Raw genomic sequence first — 20765 nt, 5'->3', positions numbered from 1 at the left:
TTGAGAGGGAGATTTAAATGCGGCTACATATTCAAGTCACCACGTCATCATGTAGACGTACTTATATTATTGCATGTGTATCTTAAAAATGCCGTCAAAACCTAATTACATAGGCTTGATACAAGCATTTAAAAGAATCTAGTAAATTAAAAATCCCATCAAAACCTAATTAAGAATGCCGTCAATACCCACCCTGAGTTTCTGATACAACACATAGATGAGCCGAGTGGTTCTATCAAACCCGCTAATATTATAACTAATTTATCAATTGATTAATATTATGACACATTAACTTTGAACTTTTCCGACTATGAAAATTAGTAACTCGACTGGAAAAATTCAGACACAGTGAGATAATTAAAAAAACCTAAAACCCTAATTACCCTAACCTAATGGATAAGTTTCCGACAAGACCGAGTATTTATATGTTTTTAGCACCCAGCAGCCGTCTTATCATATCTTGACTCGCTCGAGTAAAACAAACCTAGACAGCGACAGACACGGGAATCCATTTTCCCAAATCCCCAAATCCAACAACCCCCAATTTCTACCATGGACAGACCGAGGAAGCTGAATCACCGGCGGAACCTCAACCGCAGCTGGGAGGACATGGAACAGAACTGTTTGGCTCAAGTGTTCATCCGAGTCGGACTGGAGTCGCTCCTCCTTTTCATCCCGTTCGTGTGCAAATCCTGGTACAGCGCCACCAAAAACCCCGCCTGCTGGGAGCGCATCATTTTCCCCGACGCCAATGACGACGTCACCGATCCTTTCAGCGTCAACGACGCCGTTTTGGACCGCCCCTGGACCCGGGCGAATCGAACCGAAAATCAGCGTTTCGACGTCTTCATCCGGACATTCGCGCGCGAAAATGACATTTTGTGGCGATACTTCTCGATCACGAATTTCATGAAAATGGTCATCGACCGCAGCGCTGGCAGCCTCCGGTTCCTGAAAATCCCTGGCCTCCTCAGCCACTACATGTTCGCGATCCACAAAACCCTCCAGCACGTCGGCAAGAGCTGCAAGAACTTCGCGGGGCTGCAGCTGACAAACGCAGCGATAGGGCGAAGCGAGGCGGAGGCGATCGTGACATTTGTGCCCAACCTGAGCTTTCTGTCTCTGAGGAGGTCGCAGATCCCGAGGGAGTTGATGGTGATGCTGCTCAAGGGGATGAAGAACCTGGTGCTGTTGGACGTGAGGGAGTGTGTTGGGTTCGACCAGCAGGACGAGGAGATTTTGCGGCTGGCTTCGGAGATTCCTACGTTTCTGTGTCGGGGGGCGAGGATTTGTGCCCAGGAGCACCTGTTGCGTATGTCGGATGGGTCATTGGTTCATGTCATTGCCGTGGATTAGTTAGTGAGATTGCTGTAAAAGAGAAGAGTGTACCAGTTCTACCGACCAAATCGGAATAAATAAAAGACTGGACTTTTTTAGTTTTATTATTATTCATTTTGTTATTTTAATATGCAAATGGACCGTAGACGTGAGTTTGACCGGTTGGTTAAAGCTGTGTGTTCGTAATCTACCATATCCAAGTTCGGACTGTGTATTATCTGAATCATGGTAGTTTTTTTTTTTTTTTTTTTTTTAAGGTTTACTGTTGAACAAAGCCAAATGGCATTTTAGCAGTGGTTTTGGGTCCGATGAGCGTGGCGATTACAAGCATCAGCAAAACAAAAGCTGCCATGACTGCGATCAAATCATCGACGTACAAAGGAAAGGGGCGAAGACCAGGATCGTCTCTCAGACTTTTAGAGTCATGTGCAAAATTTATAAAAAAAACCATTCTTAAGATGATTTAAAAACATAAATGCTCGAAAATAATAACCTAAATCAAAATAAACTTTATGACTCACTGATTGTAAATTTACAAATACCTTTAAATAATAAGTAAAAGGCCTACAAACATAACCTTCACTAATAATCAAATCAGTTCAATCTTAAACAACTAAACAAGAAAAAACCCTTTAAAAACTCTAACTTTAAAGTTTCACTTGAATATCTAGCATTATTATATAATAACTTTAACTCCGCCTATGTCTTACATGGCCGGTCCCAAGCCCGGATAAAGGAGGAGGGGGAGGGCGTCAGGTAGTCGACAGCCGGCACTCCATGATCACGTCGAATCCTTATGAAAATGAATCCAGAACAAAATCGCGCTAAAGCTAGGGCGTCACCCGTAAGTGGCGCGCTGTGTGGCCCGAGCACAGTGATAAGTGAGCAAGGGTCGCTGTATCTCCATCGGCACCCGGATGCAGTGTTAAATGAGCAAGGGGGCCATAGAAACTTCTTTTCGAACGACTCCACTCAAAGTTGTTTGGGAGCATATGCTCCTATCAACTTTACCCGGGACACACAAAAGAAGTACTTTGATCCTATTAGACGGGGGAGGGTGAAGAAGCTAGGACAGAAGGGTAGAGTTCAAGAGAGCAAAATGCGTTTAGGAACGTGGAATATAGGAACCTTAACGGGAAAATCTATGGAAGTAGTGGAAGTTATGGTGAGGAGAAGGATAAATATTATGTGCCTACAAGAAACTAAGTGGGTTGGTAGTAAGGCAAAGGATCTAGAAAACTCAGGGTTTAAACTTTGGTATTCGGGCACAAATAGAACGAGAAACGGTGTTGGCATCATCGTGGACAAGACCTTGGTACAAGATGTTGTAGATGTCAAGAGGGTAGGAGATAGAATCATGGCAATCAAGATTGTAATAGGACAAGAACTTATCAATGTGATTAGTGCGTACGCACCTCAAGTAGGGTTGGATACGAGTTCGAAGGAGAAATTTTGGGAAGATCTTGGAGACTTGGTGCAAGGAATTGCTCAGACGGAGAAGTTATTTATAGGAGGAGATTTAAATGGACACGTGGGCAGGGAGACAGGCAACTATGGAGGTTTTCATGGTGGCCATGGTTTTGGGGAGAGAAACGAGGATGGGGAAGCTATCTTGGATTTTGCAATGGCATATGATCTCTTCTTAGCCAACACCTTCTTTAAGAAGAGAGAAGAACATGTGATCACCTACAAGAGTGGGTCGTCAAAAACACAAATAGATTTTCTTCTAATGAGGAAAGGGGATCGTATAACTTGTAAGGATTGCAAAGTTATACCAGGAGAGAGCGTGGCTAATCAACATCGCTTGTTGGTGATGGATGTACATATCAAAAGAGTAAGACAAAAGAACAAGACTTGGAAGTGCCCAAGAACTAGATGGTGGAATCTAAAAGAAGAAAAACAAGCCATTTTCAAAGAGAAGGTAATCACCCAATGTGTGTGGGATAGAGAGGGGGAAGCTAGCCAAATGTGGGATTCCATGGCTAGTTGTATCCGAAAAGTAGCAAAAGAGGTATTAGGAGAGTCCAAGGGCTTTGCCCCACACCAAAAGGAATCTTGGTGGTGGAATGAGGAGGTACAAACAAAGGTGAAGGCTAAGAAGGAATGTTGTAAAGCCTTATACAAGGAGAAGACCGATGAAAATGGTGAAAGGTATAGAAAAGCGAAGCAAGAGGCGAAGAAAGCTGTCAGAGAAGCTAAGTTAGCGGCTTACGACGATATGTATAAACGACTAGATACCAAAGAAGGAGAGTTGGATATCTATAAACTAGCTAGAGCAAGGGAAAAGAAGACAAGGGACCTAAACCAAGTGAGGTGCATCAAGGATGAGGATGGAAAGGTTCTTGCTACAGAGAACGCGGTTAAAGACAGATGGAGAGGTTATTTTCATAATCTTTTCAATGAAGGACATGAAAGGAGTGCTTCTTTAGGAGAGTTGAGTAACTCAGAAGAGTGTAGAAACTACTCCTTTTATCGTCGAATCCGGAAGGAAGAAGTGGTTGTAGCTTTGAAGAAGATGAAGCATAGAAAAGCAATAGGCCCAGACGATATACCAATTGAAGTGTGGAAAGTTTTGGGAGAGACAGGTATAACATGGCTCACTGACCTTTTCAATAGGATTTTGAAAACGAAGAAGATGCCAAATGAGTGGCGAACGAGCACTTTGGTGCCTATCTACAAGAATAAGGGCGACGTACAAAATTGCATGAACTATAGGGGTATTAAGCTAATGAGTCATACAATGAAGCTCTGGGAGAGAGTCATTGAGCATAGATTGAGGCAAGAGACACGGGTTTCGGACAACCAATTCGGGTTCATGCCAGGGCGCTCAACCATGGAGGCAATCTATCTCTTACGAAGATTGATGGAAAGATATAGAGATGGGAAAAAGGATTTACACATGGTCTTTATAGATTTGGAAAAAGCGTATGATAGGGTCCCAAGAGACATTCTTTGGAGGATTTTAGAGAAGAAAGGAGTACGAGTAGCATATATCCAAGCTATAAAGGATATGTATGAAGGAGCAAAGACCGCCGTAAGAACTCATGAAGGACAAACCGAAAGCTTTCCCATAACTGTAGGATTACATCAAGGCTCATCCTTAAGTCCTTACCTTTTTGCGTTGGTAATGGATGAGTTAACAGGACATATTCAAGATGATATTCCTTGGTGTATGCTTTTCGCAGACGATATAGTGTTGATAGATGAAACTCAGGAAGGGGTAAATGCAAAGCTTAACCTTTGGAGAGAAGTGTTGGAATCTAAAGGTCTTCGCCTCAGCCGATCAAAGACAGAATATATGGAGTGCAAGTTCAGTGCAAATGGAGGCCAAAACGAGTTAGGGGTGAGGATCGGAGATCAAGAAATACCAAAGAGCGACCGTTTTCGTTACCTAGGATCTATCTTGCAAAAGAACGGAGAATTAGATGGAGATCTCAACCATAGAATACAAGCTGGATGGATGAAGTGGAAGAGTGCATCCGGCGTGTTGTGTGACCGCCGTATGCCACTGAAGCTCAAGGGAAAATTTTATAGGACGGCAATAAGGCCGGCAATGCTGTATGGCACAGAATGTTGGGCGGTGAAACATCAACACGTACACAAAATGGGTGTAGCGGAGATGAGGATGCTTCGTTGGATGTGTGGGCACACGAGAAAGGATAAGATTAGGAATGAGGATATCCGGGGTAAAGTAGGAGTAGCCGAAATTGAAGGAAAGATGAGAGAAAATCGGTTACGGTGGTTTGGACATGTGCAAAGAAGGCCTACTGACGCTCCGATTAGAAGATGCGACTATGGGACAGAGGTTCAGGGCCGAAGGGGTAGAGGAAGACCTAGGAAAACTTTGGAAGAGACTCTAAGAAAAGACTTAGAGTACTTGGATCTAACGAAGGACATGACACAGGATCGAGCACAATGGCGTTCTAAGATTCATATAGCCGATCCCACTCAATGACTTGGATTTTCCAAGTCTCCAACCAAGAAGTTTTCCTCACTCGGGAAATTAAGGGAACACTACCCCAACCTACATGCTCCACTCAGAAAGCTTCAACATACAAGCTTCAACAAAAGAAAATTCAAAGAACTTAGCGAAGAAGGCTTTGGTGTATTTAACACAATACGTTGAAATGAAGGAAAGCTTATTTATTGATATCCCCGATAAGCTACAAATATGTACATATACATGAGTCAAAATAAACACACAAGAGGGAGCCTTCACAAAGGTTGCTTAGGAGAAGTCTCAGCAGTCGGTAGAGCCCCAGAAAGAGAAGGCACCGGAGGGGGATCATTTGGAGCCTCAGTACTGGACAGAACCCTAGAAGGAGGAGGTATCAGAGGTTGATCATTTGGAGCTTCATTACGCGGTACAGCCCCAGAAGACGAAGGCAATAAATGCCTTTGGAACAAACCCACAAATCTCTGATGATCAAGTAAAACCTGACCATCAGTTTCCTTCATCTGGTCAAGCTTCCTCTTCATGTTTGTAGCATAGTCATGTGCGAGCCGGTGCAACTGTTTATTCTCATGCTTGAGCCCTCTAATCTCCTGTTTGAGACTCATCACTTCAGCCGCCAATGATTCAACTTGGCGGGTTCGAGCAAATAGGCGTTGTGCCATATTAGACACAGAACCTGCACACTGAACACTGAGAGCCAGCGAATCCTTAACAGCTAACTCATCAGACCGTTTGGAAAGTAGTCTGTTATCTTTGGGAGTGAGAAGGTTCCTGGCCACCACCGCAGCGGTCATATCATTCTTCATCACGGAATCCCCAACGGTAAGAGGACCAGTTGGGGAGACGAAGGATGGGCGCCATATGTTGTCTGGAGAAGGCGGGGCTGCCTCTTCAACAAGGTTCAAGTCAAAACGACGGTCGGAGGGGCCAGACATTTTCAAAGGTGTTGAAGAGAGAAGAGGTCGGACAAATCAAGATCTTAGAAGTGCAAGAATGAAGCTTCTACTAGTGGAGATTCAAGTGTGCTTTGGAACTTAATGCCAGCCCCTATAAAAATCTGCACTCGACGGAGCTTCAGAAATCAAAGAGGCGCCTGCTCAGAAATCGAAGAGGCGTTTGCTTTCTCAAAAGTTGGGCTGCTTAGAGATCACGAGGGTTGATCTCAGAAATCGAAGAGCCGTTTGCTTTCTCAAAAGTTGGGCTGCTCAAAGACCACGAAGGCCGATCTCAGAAATCGAAGAGGCGCTCGCTTTCTCAAAAGCTGGGCTCCCTAGAGACCACGAGGGCCGATCTCAGAAATCGAAGAGGCACCTACTTTTCCAGCCTTGTCAGCACCTGTCACATGCACACTCAGCTTTGCGGAAATTATGGGCATTCTGTCAAAGACTTCTGGGGAAGTAGAAAACACATGAATCTTACTGTTCAATCACCCACTTCCCACACGCAACAATAGCTCATGGGTACCACAGATAACTTTGCCAAAGTTCTCTGCCAAAGTTGAGCACGTGAAGCTTGCAGCTCCCACTACATCGCTCTGACCAAGAAGGGTAAAAGAATAGCAAAGAAACAGCACTAACAAAGTTTAGACCCATAAATTTTGAAGGTCTAGCTACCATATTATTACCCACAAGGGTAAAGGAACAGTACCACTGTTGGATAATTGGAAAGTCCATGTATGTCAACCTCTGTGCTTCGTGGCAAGGTAGACTAGCAAACATGCCCAACCTTTACTCACATTCGAGAAAACACTCCCAATAAGATTGCTTGCTCCAAAATCGAAGAGGTACCGTCCTCCGAATCTAAAGAGCCAGACTCCCAACATGACTACTTTCTTAAAAATCGAAGAGAGGGTAAAAGAACAGTACCATTGCTGGATAATTGGAAAGTCCCTGTGTGTCAACCTCTGTGCTTCGTGGCAAGGTAGACTAGCAAACATGCCCAACCTTTACTCACATTCGAGAAAACACTCCCAACAAGATTGCTTGCTCCAAAATCGAAGAGGCACCGCCCTCCGAATCTCGAGAGCCACTCTCCCAACATGATTACTTTCTCAAAAATCGAAGCGACACTGCTCCCCGAATCTCGAGAGCCAGACCCCCAGCATGATTGCTTTCTCAAAAATCGGTGAGGCACCGTTCTCCGAATCAATCGAAGAGGCGCTCGCTTTCTCAAAAGCTGGGCTGCTCAGAGACCACAAGGGCCGATCTCAGAAATCAAAGAGGCACCTACTTTTCTAGCCTTGTCAGCACCTGTCACACGCACACTCAGCTTTGAAGAAATTATGGGCATTCTGTCGAAGACTTCTGGTGAAGTAGAAAGCACATGAATCTTACTGTTCAATCACCCACTTCCCACACGCAACAATAACTCATGGGTACCACAAATCACTTTGCCAAAGTTCTCTGCCAAAGTTGAGCACGTGAAGCTTGCAGCTCCCACTACATCGCTCTGACCAAGAAAGGTAAAAGAATAGCAAAGAAACAGCACTAACAAAGTTTAGACACATAAATTTTGAAGGTCTAGCTACCATATTATTACCCACAAGGGTAAAGGAACAGTACCACTGCTGGATAATTGGAAAGTCCCTGTGTGTCAACCTCTGTGCTTCGTGGCAAGGTAGACTAGCAAACATGCCCAACCTTTACTCACATTCGAGAAAACAGTCCCAACAAGATTGCTTGCTCCAAAATCGAAGAGGCACCGTCCTCCGAATCTCGAGAGCCAGACTCCCAACATGACTACTTTCTCAAAATCGAAGAGAGGGTAAAGGAACAGTACCATTGCTGGATAATTGGAAAGTCCCTATGTGTCAACCTTTGTGCTTCGTGGCAAGGTAGACTAGCAAACATGTCCAACCTTTACTCACATTCGAGACAACACTCCCAACAAGATTGCTTGCTCCAAAATCGAAGAGGCACCGCCCTCCGAATCTCGAGAGCCAGACTCCCAACATGATTACTTCCTCAAAAATCGAAGAGACACTGCTCTCCGAATCTCGAGAGTCAGACCCCCAACATGATTGCTTTCTCAAAAATCGAAGAGGCATCGTTCTCCGAATCTCGAGAGCCAGATACCACAGACCACTTTTTCAAAGTGCTCTGACAGAGTTAAAACATGTGAAACTGGCAGCTCCCACTACCGTGCTATGACCAAGCAGGGTAAAAGAATAGCATTACTACTTGTTGTTAGGGAGACTCCTATATATGTCGACCTCCATCCCCAACGGACAGGCAGACCTGCAAAAATGCTCAACCCTTCATCATATCTGAGAGGGCACTCCCAACAAAGCCTTTCGAAATATTCAGCTTTCTTTCCCCCCGATAATACCTCTGCAAACAAGTTATACTAGAGCAAGAATATCTCATATCATCAGGGTTAAAAGCAAGAGTATCCCATATCATGCTTTTTCCCTGTTTTTTCTTTTGGCCTTGTTTTTACCTGCAAGACAAGGAGAAAGAGAGCAATCAGTCAGCACTTGGAATCAAGCTTCCAGCCAGGAACTGACTGCCTGGAACCCCTTACCTGATTACTTACCTGGCATTGCTCTCGAGTACTCATCTTCAACATCTTATGTTTCCAGGGAAGATTCCGCATCTGCTTGAGGAACAGATAGGGCAAGTGCGAAGGATACAAGGAAGCATGTGGAGACAAGCGTAACAGCACACGTGCCGATACATCCATTACTCTGTCAAAAGCAAAAGTATCCCATATCAGCAGGGTGGAACGTACTCTAGATTTGATGGACTTGTTTTGACCCTCAAATTCTTCAGTTGGCCTTATACTCTGGAGGAAACCAGAAAACCCTCCAGCTCAGTTCAAGAATAAGCCTGTGGAAAGTTACTTCTTCAAAAGCAAAAGTATCTCATATCATCTCTTCTCATTTTTCTTCTCTTTATCCTTCATGCTGCTGCAAGATGGGGAGAAGGTGAACAATCAGTCGGAGCTCTGATTGCTTACCTTGTCTGTCACCTCTTTCAGCAGACCCCCTAGCTCGGCGACTTGGGGGACTCCTACTACATGGTTTGTATCGCGCTTGACCAAGCCTGAAACTACAAGTAAGCTTCAAGTGAAATTGATACATTACCTTGTGCATCTCCACCAGTTAAAGATACCACCCCTGGATGGAGGAAGAGTACTTCCAGAGAAGATGCCACATCTACCTATGAGACAGATATGGCAAGTCAAGACGACACCACACTCCGATACTTAGAAGTTTCGTGATTACGAGATCATTCTCCCACAATATTTCCTAATGTCATTTGTACTAAATCATTCACTCGTACTCACTAAAGGAGAGCTTGAACCTATGTACTTGTGTAAACCCTTCACAATTAATGAGAACTCTTCTATTCCGTGGACGTAGCCAATCTGGGTGAACCACGTACATCTTGTGTTTGCTTTCCTATCTCTATCCATTTATATACTTATCCACACTAATGACCGGAGCAATCTAGCGAAGATCACAAAAAGCGACCGATTTCGTTACCTATGATCTATCTTGCAAGAGAACGGAGAATTAGATGGAGATCTCAACCATAGAATACGAGCTGGATGGAAAGAGTGCATCCGGCGTGTTGTGTGACCGTCGTAGGCCACTGAAGCTCAAGGGAAAATTTTATAGGACGGCAATAAGGCCAGCGATGTTGTATGGCAGAGAATGTTGGGTGGTGAAGCATCAACACGTACACAAAATGGGTGTAGCGGAGATGAGGATGCTTCGTGGGATGTGTGGGCACACGAGAAAGGATAAGATTGGGAATGAGGATATCCGAGGTACAGTAGGAGTAGCCGAAATTGTAGGAAAGATGAGAGAAAATCGGCTCTGGTGATTTGGACATGTGCAAAGAAGGCCGACTGACGCTCCGGTTCGAAGATGTGACTACGGGACAAAGGTTCAGGGCCGAAGGGGTAGAGGAAGACCTAGGAAAACTTTGGAAGAGACTCTAAGAAAAGACTTAGAGTACTTGGATCTAACGGAGGACATGACACAAAACCGAGCGCAATGGCGTTCTAGGATTCATATAGCCGACCCCACTTAGTGGGAAAAGGCTTTGTTGTTGTTGTTGTTGTATTATATAATAACTTTGAAAAAAAAAATCATCTTTAGGGTATTGTTATTGACACTTCAAGTATTTCATTATGCAGTCCAAATTTTTATATTAGAAAAAAAAATTACACTTATAAAGAGTGGATAACGAGATTTTAAAGTACTAATAAAAGCAATTTTTTAATATATATCATTGTTACATATAAATTTCAGATGTCAAAAAAAATGTTAGGGGCCCTTCAAATTTGGGACCTAATGCAATCACACCTTTTGCTCCCCCTCAACACACCCCTTTTGGGGGAGACACCCATTTATCTGGTACGGCCTTCCGATGATCTCACTCACCGTGTGCGGCACGGTGGGGCTCGGTCACATGATTCAAGGAAGCAAGGACATCAACGAGAGCCGAAAAGCACTTTCCAGAATGAGACCCGTCGACGCCTACAAACCAAAGAAGACATCTCTCGAGGAAGAGCTCAAGGTACAAGCTTTCAAATAAGCCAAAAGCAGTTGAAAAGTGTTTTTGGGAGCTTTTTGATTGATTTTGGCACTTACCAATTCGATTTTGTAGGTTTTGCAGCAGAACGTGGACATTAACAAGTACGATTACAAGCCGATTCATCGCTCAAGCGAAAGCAATAAATAAATGACTGATTAACATGTGGTTTTGTTTTGTTTATGTGATTGGCGGGAATTAGTTCAAGTTTTTTGCTCAATCAATAAGCAATTAACAATTTAACATGTTTGATGTTTCATTCTCTCATGAATAAAGCTTTATTTTCGACTAAAAACAAAAAAACAAAAAAACAAAACTGCACCTTTCTCTTTTGTATCCTTCATAGCGATTTGGGCTCCGCATTTAGTCATTTGCACCTCAAATTGAATATTTTACTATTTTTTCCTGAACTTTTCAAGTGCCCCAGCCTTTTCGGCGCAGCACCATAACCTGAAAATTATATTTCGCTACCCGAGTAGCTAACCATCGACTGTAGACATGAGGCTAAACTAGATCATCAAACAAGGAGCAAATTATATATGTATTATCAGAAAATCAAAAGCACGAGGCGGCGGTGGGATGGGTTTTTGTGTATAGGTTGGACGGGTATCCCGGTCGGACCTCAAAGGTTTTTGGTGATGTCACATGTCATTCCTAGATGTATCGGAGGTGAGGCATGAAAGATGAATAGGTTTTTGGTGATGTCACGTGTCAATCCTAGACGTATCTCGGAATTGAAGCATGACACAAATTGTGGTTGAGGAGATTTGGAAGGTTAAAGGTTTGGAGCATAAGCAAATATTGTTGTTGGTATTGATACTGACGATGAGTAAACGAGGCAGAGGAGTATGAAGCTTGGAAGGCAAGAGAGATTGTGTGGATCAAGAATGACAAGGAGGACCGGCAAGGGTTGTTGAAAGAGAAGGAGGAGCTCATGAAGGTTTTAGGTTTAAATCATATATGATCATGTATTTGATTTACATTTATTTTGGTTGAAGATTCATTTGCTCTGCTTTCCCTCTCCACAACTTCATTTGCCTATTCTATTTATGATAAATTGACATTTTCACCAGTCATGGCATTTGATTTTTATACATTTATCACAGAGAAAAAAAAAACTCGGCATTTTTTTTATTTTTGTTTTTCTGTGTGTCATTAATTTGGCCATTTATTTTTGGGATACGCTAGCCCGAACTAGGTATGACAACAATTTGATTTTGGGACAAAAATATCATATTCATCCCCATAATCACGAAAATGAGCCATATTTATAATCGCAAATTAACTATCGAGAATTATTCATAATCATACCTGCCGGGTAACAGATTCCCACTTGGTTATCAGTTATATTTATCTTTGTTAATGCAAAAAAAAAAAAAATTATTCGTTCAACTAAGACATTATGATTTAATAGATATTGATTCCCTCATTAAATATCCACATCCAAATCATCATAACAATACTTTGTTGAGGTGTTCATGATAAACAAATTAAGGCAAATTGGTCCCATGAAAAAAAGAAATGGATGACAAAAGAAAAATACAACAACCACTATTGGAGAAAAGCGAAACAAATTATCAAAATAATTTTAATATGGACACGACATAGCACAACACATAATATATATTGCACACCATGACACATAATATATTTTTCAAGACATATATGGATCAGAGACCCCTATAACCATATTTGAAACCATAACCTTATAAAACTCGCGGTTTTTCCCCATATCCAAAAATACCTAATTCGGACGGTTACCCACGGTTATTGGGTTTAATGGGCTGAATTGTCATCCCTACACAAACTGATTACTTTGCAATGATGGATTGATCTGCCAGTTAGTCTGTCTGTTTCTAGGATCACATTTATCTACATAATATATCTTACACAGCACAGCACAGCACAACACAACACTTAATATATACTATTCGGCACAACACAACAAATGATATATATTAGTCGATGCTGATTCATGGACGAATACGGATCAGGACCCTATATTCATATCCGAAACCGAATAACATTTAAGGTTTTCCCCTTATCCAAAACGTACGTATCCAAGGCATAATTAAAGGAAAATAGATACCAATAAACCTAAAAACCAGGGATGGCCCAACAAAGCTTCTCTACGAGTTTCCAGACGTATTCAGTAATTTTTATCTGAGGATGATGTTTGTTTCTGTGTACTAAAATGCTGATCGCCCAAAATTCCTACAAAGTAGTCAATGGCCGGGTTCACCTAATACCAAGGACTGAAATGCCGATATTATCGGCGATATTTCGCCGATAATATCGGTTTTTTGAGTTACCGATATTTTAATGCTTATCCAATGAGTTTTCGTCAAAATATCGCGATATTATCGATAATATAATATCGCGATATTAATATCGCGATATTATCGATATTATCAATAATATCGTGAGATATTAAATCTCTCTCGCCTCTCTCTCTTCTCTGCATCCCTAGAACCCATTCCCATCTCCCCCCCTTCCCCTTCCCTGCAACCCCCCACCCCTTCCCCACCCACGCCAACATCTCCCTTTCTCTCAGTTCACTCCCTCTTTCTCCCCCCTCTCTCGCACAGACTCTCCTTCTCACGCCGATCTACACTCACGCACCCATTTACACACCCACACCCATCGACGACGGTACCAAAATCATCATTGGCGTCAACCCTCTCTCCTTTCGTCTTCATGAAGCACCGGGGCACCCAGAGAACACCCAACCCAGGTCCGGCGAGCCATGGGTGTGCGAGCCCAAGTCCCTGGTGGACCGTACCCATCTAGGCGATTGCAAATCCCAAACGCGCATCAACTCTGAATCTACAACTTCCGATCTCGGCGAGCTTCTGCAGCTTTGCCATCTGTGAGCAAATGGAGGAAGAGAGAGTACGCGCAGAGAGAGAGAGAGAGAGAGAGAGAGAGAGAGAGAGAGAGAGAGAGAGAGAGAGAGAGAAAGAAAGAGAAAGAGAGAGGGTATTTGACATTTTAGTGTGCCGTTGCGACTGTGCAAGCTGCAATTTTTGTTTCACTTTGTAGTTCTAATTCTTCTAAAAGAGAAGGAAGATGAGAACCGAACAGATTTAATGGGAAATTGGGAAGGTGTTTTACTTTTCAAAGGGTCAAAAGGTCTGAATCATGAAACCGTATGATGATATGGGGACTCTGCCCTTGGGAATGTGAAACAAGTGGAAGGGCACACGGTTTTGAATTATGAAACCGTGTGCTTTTTATCTTTTCAATATATATATATATGGTTTAGAATTATATATAGAATAAGATAAAACTATATATATATATAAATGTTATATGAATTTTTTGGATAATGTTTTTTTTCCCTTAGACCATCAAATTATGTAGATAAAATAAATAATATAAAAAAAATTATCCAAATCCGCCTAGGCGCTAGGCCTCAGCTCGCCGTCCGACTAGAACCTAGCGTTTTTTAAAACTTTGGTGTGGTGGTCTGTGCTCCGGGGGAGAAGAAACAAGGACATGAATGAGGGAGAAGGTTCGAGGGATTGGGGAAGAGGGAAACACGAGGAAGTGGGGTGTGTGTCTGTCTGTCTGCTCTGGGAATAAGACTTGCAAAGAAGAGATGGGGGGGAGAACCAGAGATGAATGAGGAGAGGAATGAGGGAGAAAGAAGTGGTCTGTGCGTGTGTGTCTGTGGAAATGGGATGTGTGTGTGTGTGTGTGTTATTCGAGAGAAGAAAAAAAAATCCAAACCTGCTTTCAAAACATCCAGCCCACGTGTCAGTGATCGTGCGGTTTGGTCTTCAATATATTCACCCTGCTTTTTGAAGCTACTGGAAATGTCTTCCATTTTGTTCCATCTCTTTTCCTTTTGATTTGCTCTCTCTATCTCTTCGTCTGTCTGTTCGTTTCGATTTCGATTCCATCATCCATATGGGTGGCATGTTAACAATTACATGCAAAACTATTTTGGGGATTTATCATTTGATGACTACTCTTCACAATACACTTACTCTACACATAGAGATGATGAAGATAGTGAAAATTTTGAACCTCATAGGAACTCTATGTGGTACTAAGTCACTCATGTATCTTACCATGCAATGTATAAAGTGTAAAATATTGTACTAATTCATTATATATAAATGATTATGGTGTGTTTAAACTTCTTTCATTAATTACTACATATTTTCTACACTCACAATGTTTGCCAGCTCGCTATATAATCAACTTAAATCAGTTAAATCCATCATGCAATGCATTTCATTCCAATTTTTTGTGATAAACTAATAGATAATTGACTAAATAAACATCCTGCAAAGTTTCAATAAAAATTTCCAAGTTTTTCTTACAATTTCCGTGGTTTCCATATTATTTTTATCGATATCGATAATATCCCGATATTTCCATCGATATTTAATACCTTGCCTAATACTAAAGTATGGCTGCTCTATAGTATACCTGGGACAAAATTTGTGCACTCATGAACTTAGGTATGTTTTTTGGTCCCAGCCCACTTTTTGTTTTTATGCCCAGCAGCCTTCCTTTTTATTTTTTTTTAATTTCTAATTTTTTTTCTTACACCATTTCTCACATATTTTTCATCATTTCATAACTATCTTATCTCATTTTATTTCAATTCTTTACATTCCATACTATAGCCCTTTGGCCCTCGGTTGGAGACTATTTTTTGTGACATGGCTAAAATGAACCCTATAGCCCTTTGGCCCTCGGTTGGAGATGGTAAGAAATATGGTCATGCACTGTTCATTAAAATATTAATTTCTTGGAGGGCCAAATGGCTAAAACGAGTCATTTGGTCAGCCTTCGATTGAAGATGGCCTACCTCCTTGCAATTCAACTCCAATCCAATTTGCAATCTATTACTACTAGTGATATTTTAATACACTATAATATACACAAAAAAAGGCGATTCAAAATTAGTGTCAAGGTTGGTGAAGTACACCAATGAAATGACTTAACACGCATCTTACATAATAAATATAAAGTTATTATACAGCGCTAACTGCTCATTTGAGTCCACTCAACAAAAAAAAAAAATCTCTATTACCTCCTGATCGAGAAAGTCTCAAATATGGTCAGTCGTATCACGCTACTCGTCCATTAACGGGGAGAAAAATTGAGGTGCGGGTCAAGGTTAGGGGTATTTGGGATACCGGGAACGAGAAGTGAGCCGAAGGAGAAATGAGGTTGAGGTGCAAAACACATAATCTGAATAACAACTTGGATTTACGTTGCTCAAGGACAGATTCAAAATGTTTAAATTGGTGGGCACTAAAGCTTAGGTCCTTAATGTTAAAATGAGGTGGAGCATATTTTTTATGCAGGGCGCAGCAGATAGAAAACGAATAAAGTCATTAAAAAAAAGGAGAGTCAGAGGCGCTTTAATTCACAATGTTGATGCACAAAACCGGAGGTCTTGGAACAACGTAAATCCGACTGTGAATCTGCAAGTAATGTAAATAACACAAGATGTATCGTGGTTTACCCCAAGGTTTGGGCTACGTCCACACTGATTATGTATTTATCTGAGAGGTGAGGGAGAGAACCTCTGAATATGAGAGGGGATGTGAGAGGGGTGAGAAGGCTTAAGGAATGGCCTCCCCTAATTGTGAGTGTGATGGAGTCCTTTTATAGAATAAGGGCTCCTCACTTATTACATATTTGCCTCTTCCTTTATTACATAATTACATTTAAGCCCCTCGAGTATTTGTACGAGATCTAAATACGGAGACCCTAAGTATGGTATAAACATTAGTCCCCCAAGTCTTCAGTCAAGAGAGTCATTTGGCTAGAGACTTGAAATTCAATCCATGTATGGGCCGAAGTAACTAGATGTCGTCTTGAACTGATGCTCGGTAGGCGGCGGTGCCTAATCTAAAATGATGCTCGATTAGAAGTAGCACATGTTGCGAAGCTGCTCGGTTTGTGGCTTATGGTGCCTTGGTTGGCTCGGCTTGTGGCGTTGAAGGTGAGGGTGTCCCTTTTATAGAATAAAGGCTCGCTCCTCAATACATAAATGATGGGCTAGAGTTGATGCTCGCAGCGAGGTGGTTGCTCAGTAGGCGACGATGCTCTCTAATAGTGGTGAGGGAGTTTCTTTTACAGAATAAGGGCTCCCTCCTCAATACATAAGTGATGGGTTAGGAGTGATGCTCACGGCGAGGCAGTTGCTCAGCTAACGGCGTTGCTCTCTAATGAAGGTGAGGGAGTCCATTTTATAAAATAAGGGTTCGCTCCTCAATACATGAATAATGGATGCTTTCTAATGAAAGTGAGGGAGTCACTTTTATAAAATAAGGGTTCACTCCTCAATACATAAGTGATGGGCTAGAGTCCCCCAGGTATTTTTCATGAGGCCCAGTTGAGGCCTAATATATGGTGTATAATGTAGTCCCCCAAGTCTTCGGTCAATAGAGTCTGTTGGCCGAAGACTTCAAATTGAATCCATGTATGGGCCGAAGTGGCGGTTATTCGGAGGCGGTATTTGTATACCCTGCACTAAAGCTTTGAAAGTGAAGCTTTGTAAGTGAAGCTTTGTAAGTGAAGCTTTGAAGCTGGAGCTCTGTAAAGGAAGCTTTTGAAGTTAGAGCTTTTGTAAATGAAGCTTTTGAAGTTGTAGCTCTGTAAATAAAGCTTTTGAAGCTGATTGACATGAGTGATGCTCATGAATGTTTATGTTGATTGACATGAGTGATGCTCATGGATGTTGTCATGAGTGATGCTCATGAATGTTAACATGAGTGATGCTCATGAATGTTGACATGAATGATGGTCATGAATGTTTATGTATGATTGTCATGAGTGATGCTCATGAATGTTTATGTATGAATGACATGAGTAATGCTCATGTATAATTTGGAGTACTGGGCGTACTTTTGATCACCTGGTTGGTGGCATGAAGGAGAGTGCGGGTTGTACATTTCATCACCTGGTTTGTGGCATGAATGGCTAGTTGCCAAATGATATTAGAGTACACATTTCATCACCTGGTTGGTGGTAATAGCGGCGGGTTGCCGAATAATTTTAGAGTACTGGGTGTACTTTTGATCACCTGGTTGGTGGTAATAGCGGCAGGTTGCCGAATAATTTTGGAGTACTGGGTGTACTTTTGATCGCTTGGTTGGAGCTATTTTGGGCTTATGGGCCTTCGCCCTCTACACAACATTCCAGCCCATTTATTTTAGGCTTTGCCGTTTTCTTTTTTTTTTTTTTTTTTTTTTTTTTTACCCTCTGATGGGGTTTATACATATGTCTCCGAAAAATAAGAAAAATAAATTACATTATACAAAAACCAGAAAAGTAAATCATATCATTCTGGTGGGGTGTTTATTCCTCACTTTTGCTTTCTCTTTTGCTTTTTCTTTAACATCATGGTGTCGTCTGTGAAGAGTGGGAACATGCATGATGAAAGTTGGTAGGCATCTTCTGCGCTGTCATCGTGCCAAGTTGATTCCCTTAATCAACTTGGAGTTTGGGCTGATGTGCATTAGTGGGTAGCCATGCTTTCTGCTTTTTCTCTTTTTACTTTCTGCAATTATCTCTGACCCAAAAGTTGATGCACAGAACAGAATCCTAATTTAGCATCAAGCAGGTAAGCTTGAAAATCCACTGAGTTGTGCTAGTGCAGCAGTAAGAGCACTTGTTCCCTGTTCATCAATCGATCTACGTGCTGTTGGTGTGAAAAATTGTACAGATTCAGGATGCACTCCGCTAAGAGTAGTAACTATCTGCTATGCAAATGACTCCAAAACCTTCTCAATAGTTGGTGGACTAGCAAACTCAAACTTGCACCCCACATCACGCTCAAGCGTTTTAATTGTTCTCCTCTGGTTGTTAGTAAACATCAGAACGACAATACCTTATTTCCCTACGCGTCCAGTATGCCCAGAGTGATGCACAAATGTCTCGATCTTGCCACACTCCCCTACACCAACTTCCTCGAGTTCTTGATCTTGCCAAACGACGCCGTAGCCGAGTCACTCGCCAAGTCTAGATTCAGTAAGTTCTTGAGCGACGCGATGGCCCCTGACATGTTCCGGCTCAGCCTATGCAGCTTCTTCTGCACCGCGGACGATTCCTTCACGGCCTCCTCCATGTCCTCGCCCATGCTCGCTCTTTCTCTCTCTCTTCTTACGGGCCATCGAGTCGGGTTTTGTCGGATCTCCCTGGTGCCGTCAGAGATGGAGGTATCGGGTCGGGTCGGAAGCAAGACCCGGGATGTCGCCGTTCGACGCTCCGATGACTATTCCCAAGCCGGTGTTTACCAGGGCTTTGATTATGGCAGTCGTCCATCGCGAAGCTGCTCTAGTCAACTTCAAGGAATTTTTTTTTTATTTCTTTTTTGTTTTGGTCAGCACATGGCGAACTGGGTCAAACTCATGTTGTCGAAAAATTGAATCAGATTCTAGGAATTTCTCAGTCAGAGACTCTGTAGAGAGAGAGAAAAAAAGAGTCTAGAGATAGAGATAGAGAGACAGAAAGATAGAGAGGGAGACGGAAACTCTCTCCTCGTTGAGATTTGCTTCAAGGGTGGTGTGTGTTTGGTCGTGGGTTCAAAAGACTGGCTTTGGAAGAAGGCAGATTTGATGGGAATCAGATAGCTGCTGCTTGTGAGCGACCTTTTTCTTTTAGAAATGCACCAAATACAACACCAATAAATAAAACCCAGAGAGAGAGATTGAGAGTTTTCTGGAAAAAAAAATCCAAAAGTGAGGTTTTAGGATCTTGGGTTTTGCAGATTCATGGCGGAGGTGAAAAATAGAGAGAGAACCGACATAACTTTTAGTGTCGATTCCCACAGACAGCGTCAAATGTTGATGCACAAAACCGAAGGTCTTGGAACAACGTAAATCCGACCGTGAATCTGCAAGTAATGTAAATAACACAAGATGTATCGTGGTTCACCCCAAGGTTTAGGCTACGTCCACACTTATTATGTATTTATCGGAGAGGTGAGGGAGAGAACCTCTGAATATGAGAGGGGATGTGAGAGGGGTGAGAAGGCTTAAGGAATGACCTCCCCTAATTGTGAGGGTGATGGAGTCCTTTTATAGAATAAGGGCTCCTCACTTATTACATATTTGCCCCTTCTTTTATTACATAATTACATTTAAGTCCTCCAAGTATTTGTACGAGATCTAAATACGGAGGCTCTAAGTATGGTATAAACACACGACAAAGGCAATTCCTCAACTAGTTGGTAGAAAAGAACAAGGTGAAACACCTTGAGGTTAGGTGTTGAGGGTGAGAAATACGATGCCGAAGTTTCAAGGATGAAGAAAGTTGTGTGAAGGAAGAAGAAAACGATGGCTATACTTAGGTATTACATTTTTCTCCGAAATCTCGATTAAGCATGTATCCCAATCCAACTGAGGCTGCATCCGTCCCTGCACGTGAATGTTGCATGCACTCCTCATGAAGCTGAATTCAAAACAATATCACTTGTAATATTTAATCTCGCTTATTTTTATTTTTTTTAAACAAATGATATTATTTACATTACCGAGAAGGAGGGTGAGTTTAACCTCACAATGAGTGTATTCTCGCTTACTTTTTGACTAATAATATCGCTTATAATCAAAATTAAAAAAAAAATCCAATATTTGTGCACAATGAAGTGCATTTCTAATGCATTAACAAATCACGTAAACAGAGAAAGATTAAATACAAAATACCAAATAAACCTTGAAAAAAAAGCTAAAAAGGCCAAATGTCTTGAAAAGCTTTAAAAGAATAAAGTAAGAAAATCATAACAAGAAATGCAACCACACTTTTACAGATTAATAACTTGGGACACCCAGATTGGTGATTGTTTGGCTTTCTTTACTAGGCTCTTCGCAAATTTTCCATACGCCTTCGAAAACATTCTTGTTTTGACATTATACACGCCATAATCAACTGGTCCGAGGGTTCCAGCATTGTTTATC

The 20765-nt window shown here is 42.0% G+C and overlaps 2 protein-coding genes across 2 annotated transcripts; both read left to right on the top strand.

Annotated features, from left to right (window-relative positions):
• The first annotated feature begins 552 nt into the window (after positions 1–552).
• LOC126630215 (putative F-box/LRR-repeat protein 23) lies at positions 553–1356 on the top strand. Its single transcript, XM_050300327.1, has one exon. The coding sequence runs from the start codon at positions 553–555 to the stop codon at positions 1354–1356; it is 804 nt and encodes a 267-aa protein (XP_050156284.1).
• A 290-nt stretch (positions 1357–1646) lies between these two features.
• On the top strand, positions 1647–11191 carry LOC126629951 (uncharacterized). Its single transcript, XM_050300120.1, has 3 exons — positions 1647–1741; positions 10644–10821; positions 10912–11191. The coding sequence occupies exons 1-3, from the start codon at positions 1647–1649 to the stop codon at positions 10984–10986; spliced, it is 348 nt and encodes a 115-aa protein (XP_050156077.1). The 3' UTR covers positions 10987–11191.
• The last annotated feature ends 9574 nt before the right edge of the window (positions 11192–20765 follow it).

This window comes from Malus sylvestris, chromosome 7 (genome assembly GCF_916048215.2).
Source record: "Malus sylvestris chromosome 7, drMalSylv7.2, whole genome shotgun sequence".
Taxonomy (NCBI): domain Eukaryota; kingdom Viridiplantae; phylum Streptophyta; class Magnoliopsida; order Rosales; family Rosaceae; genus Malus; species Malus sylvestris.
The sequence above is the reverse complement of the archived record's forward strand: the minus strand, read 5'-3'. Positions and strand labels throughout refer to the sequence as shown.

Bases quoted from the DNA above. Each gene is read 5' to 3' on its own strand.
- LOC126630215 (XM_050300327.1), top strand. From the start codon at position 553: ATGGACAGACCGAGGAAGCTGAATCACCGGCGGAACCTCAACCGCAGC.
- LOC126629951 (XM_050300120.1), top strand. From the start codon at position 1,647: ATGAGCGTGGCGATTACAAGCATCAGCAAAACAAAAGCTGCCATGACT. The intron at 1,742-10,643 runs GTCTCTCAGACT...CTTTTGGGGGAG, and splicing joins AAGGGGCGAAGACCAGGATC to ACACCCATTTATCTGGTACG. The intron at 10,822-10,911 runs GTACAAGCTTTC...TCGATTTTGTAG, and splicing joins CTCTCGAGGAAGAGCTCAAG to GTTTTGCAGCAGAACGTGGA.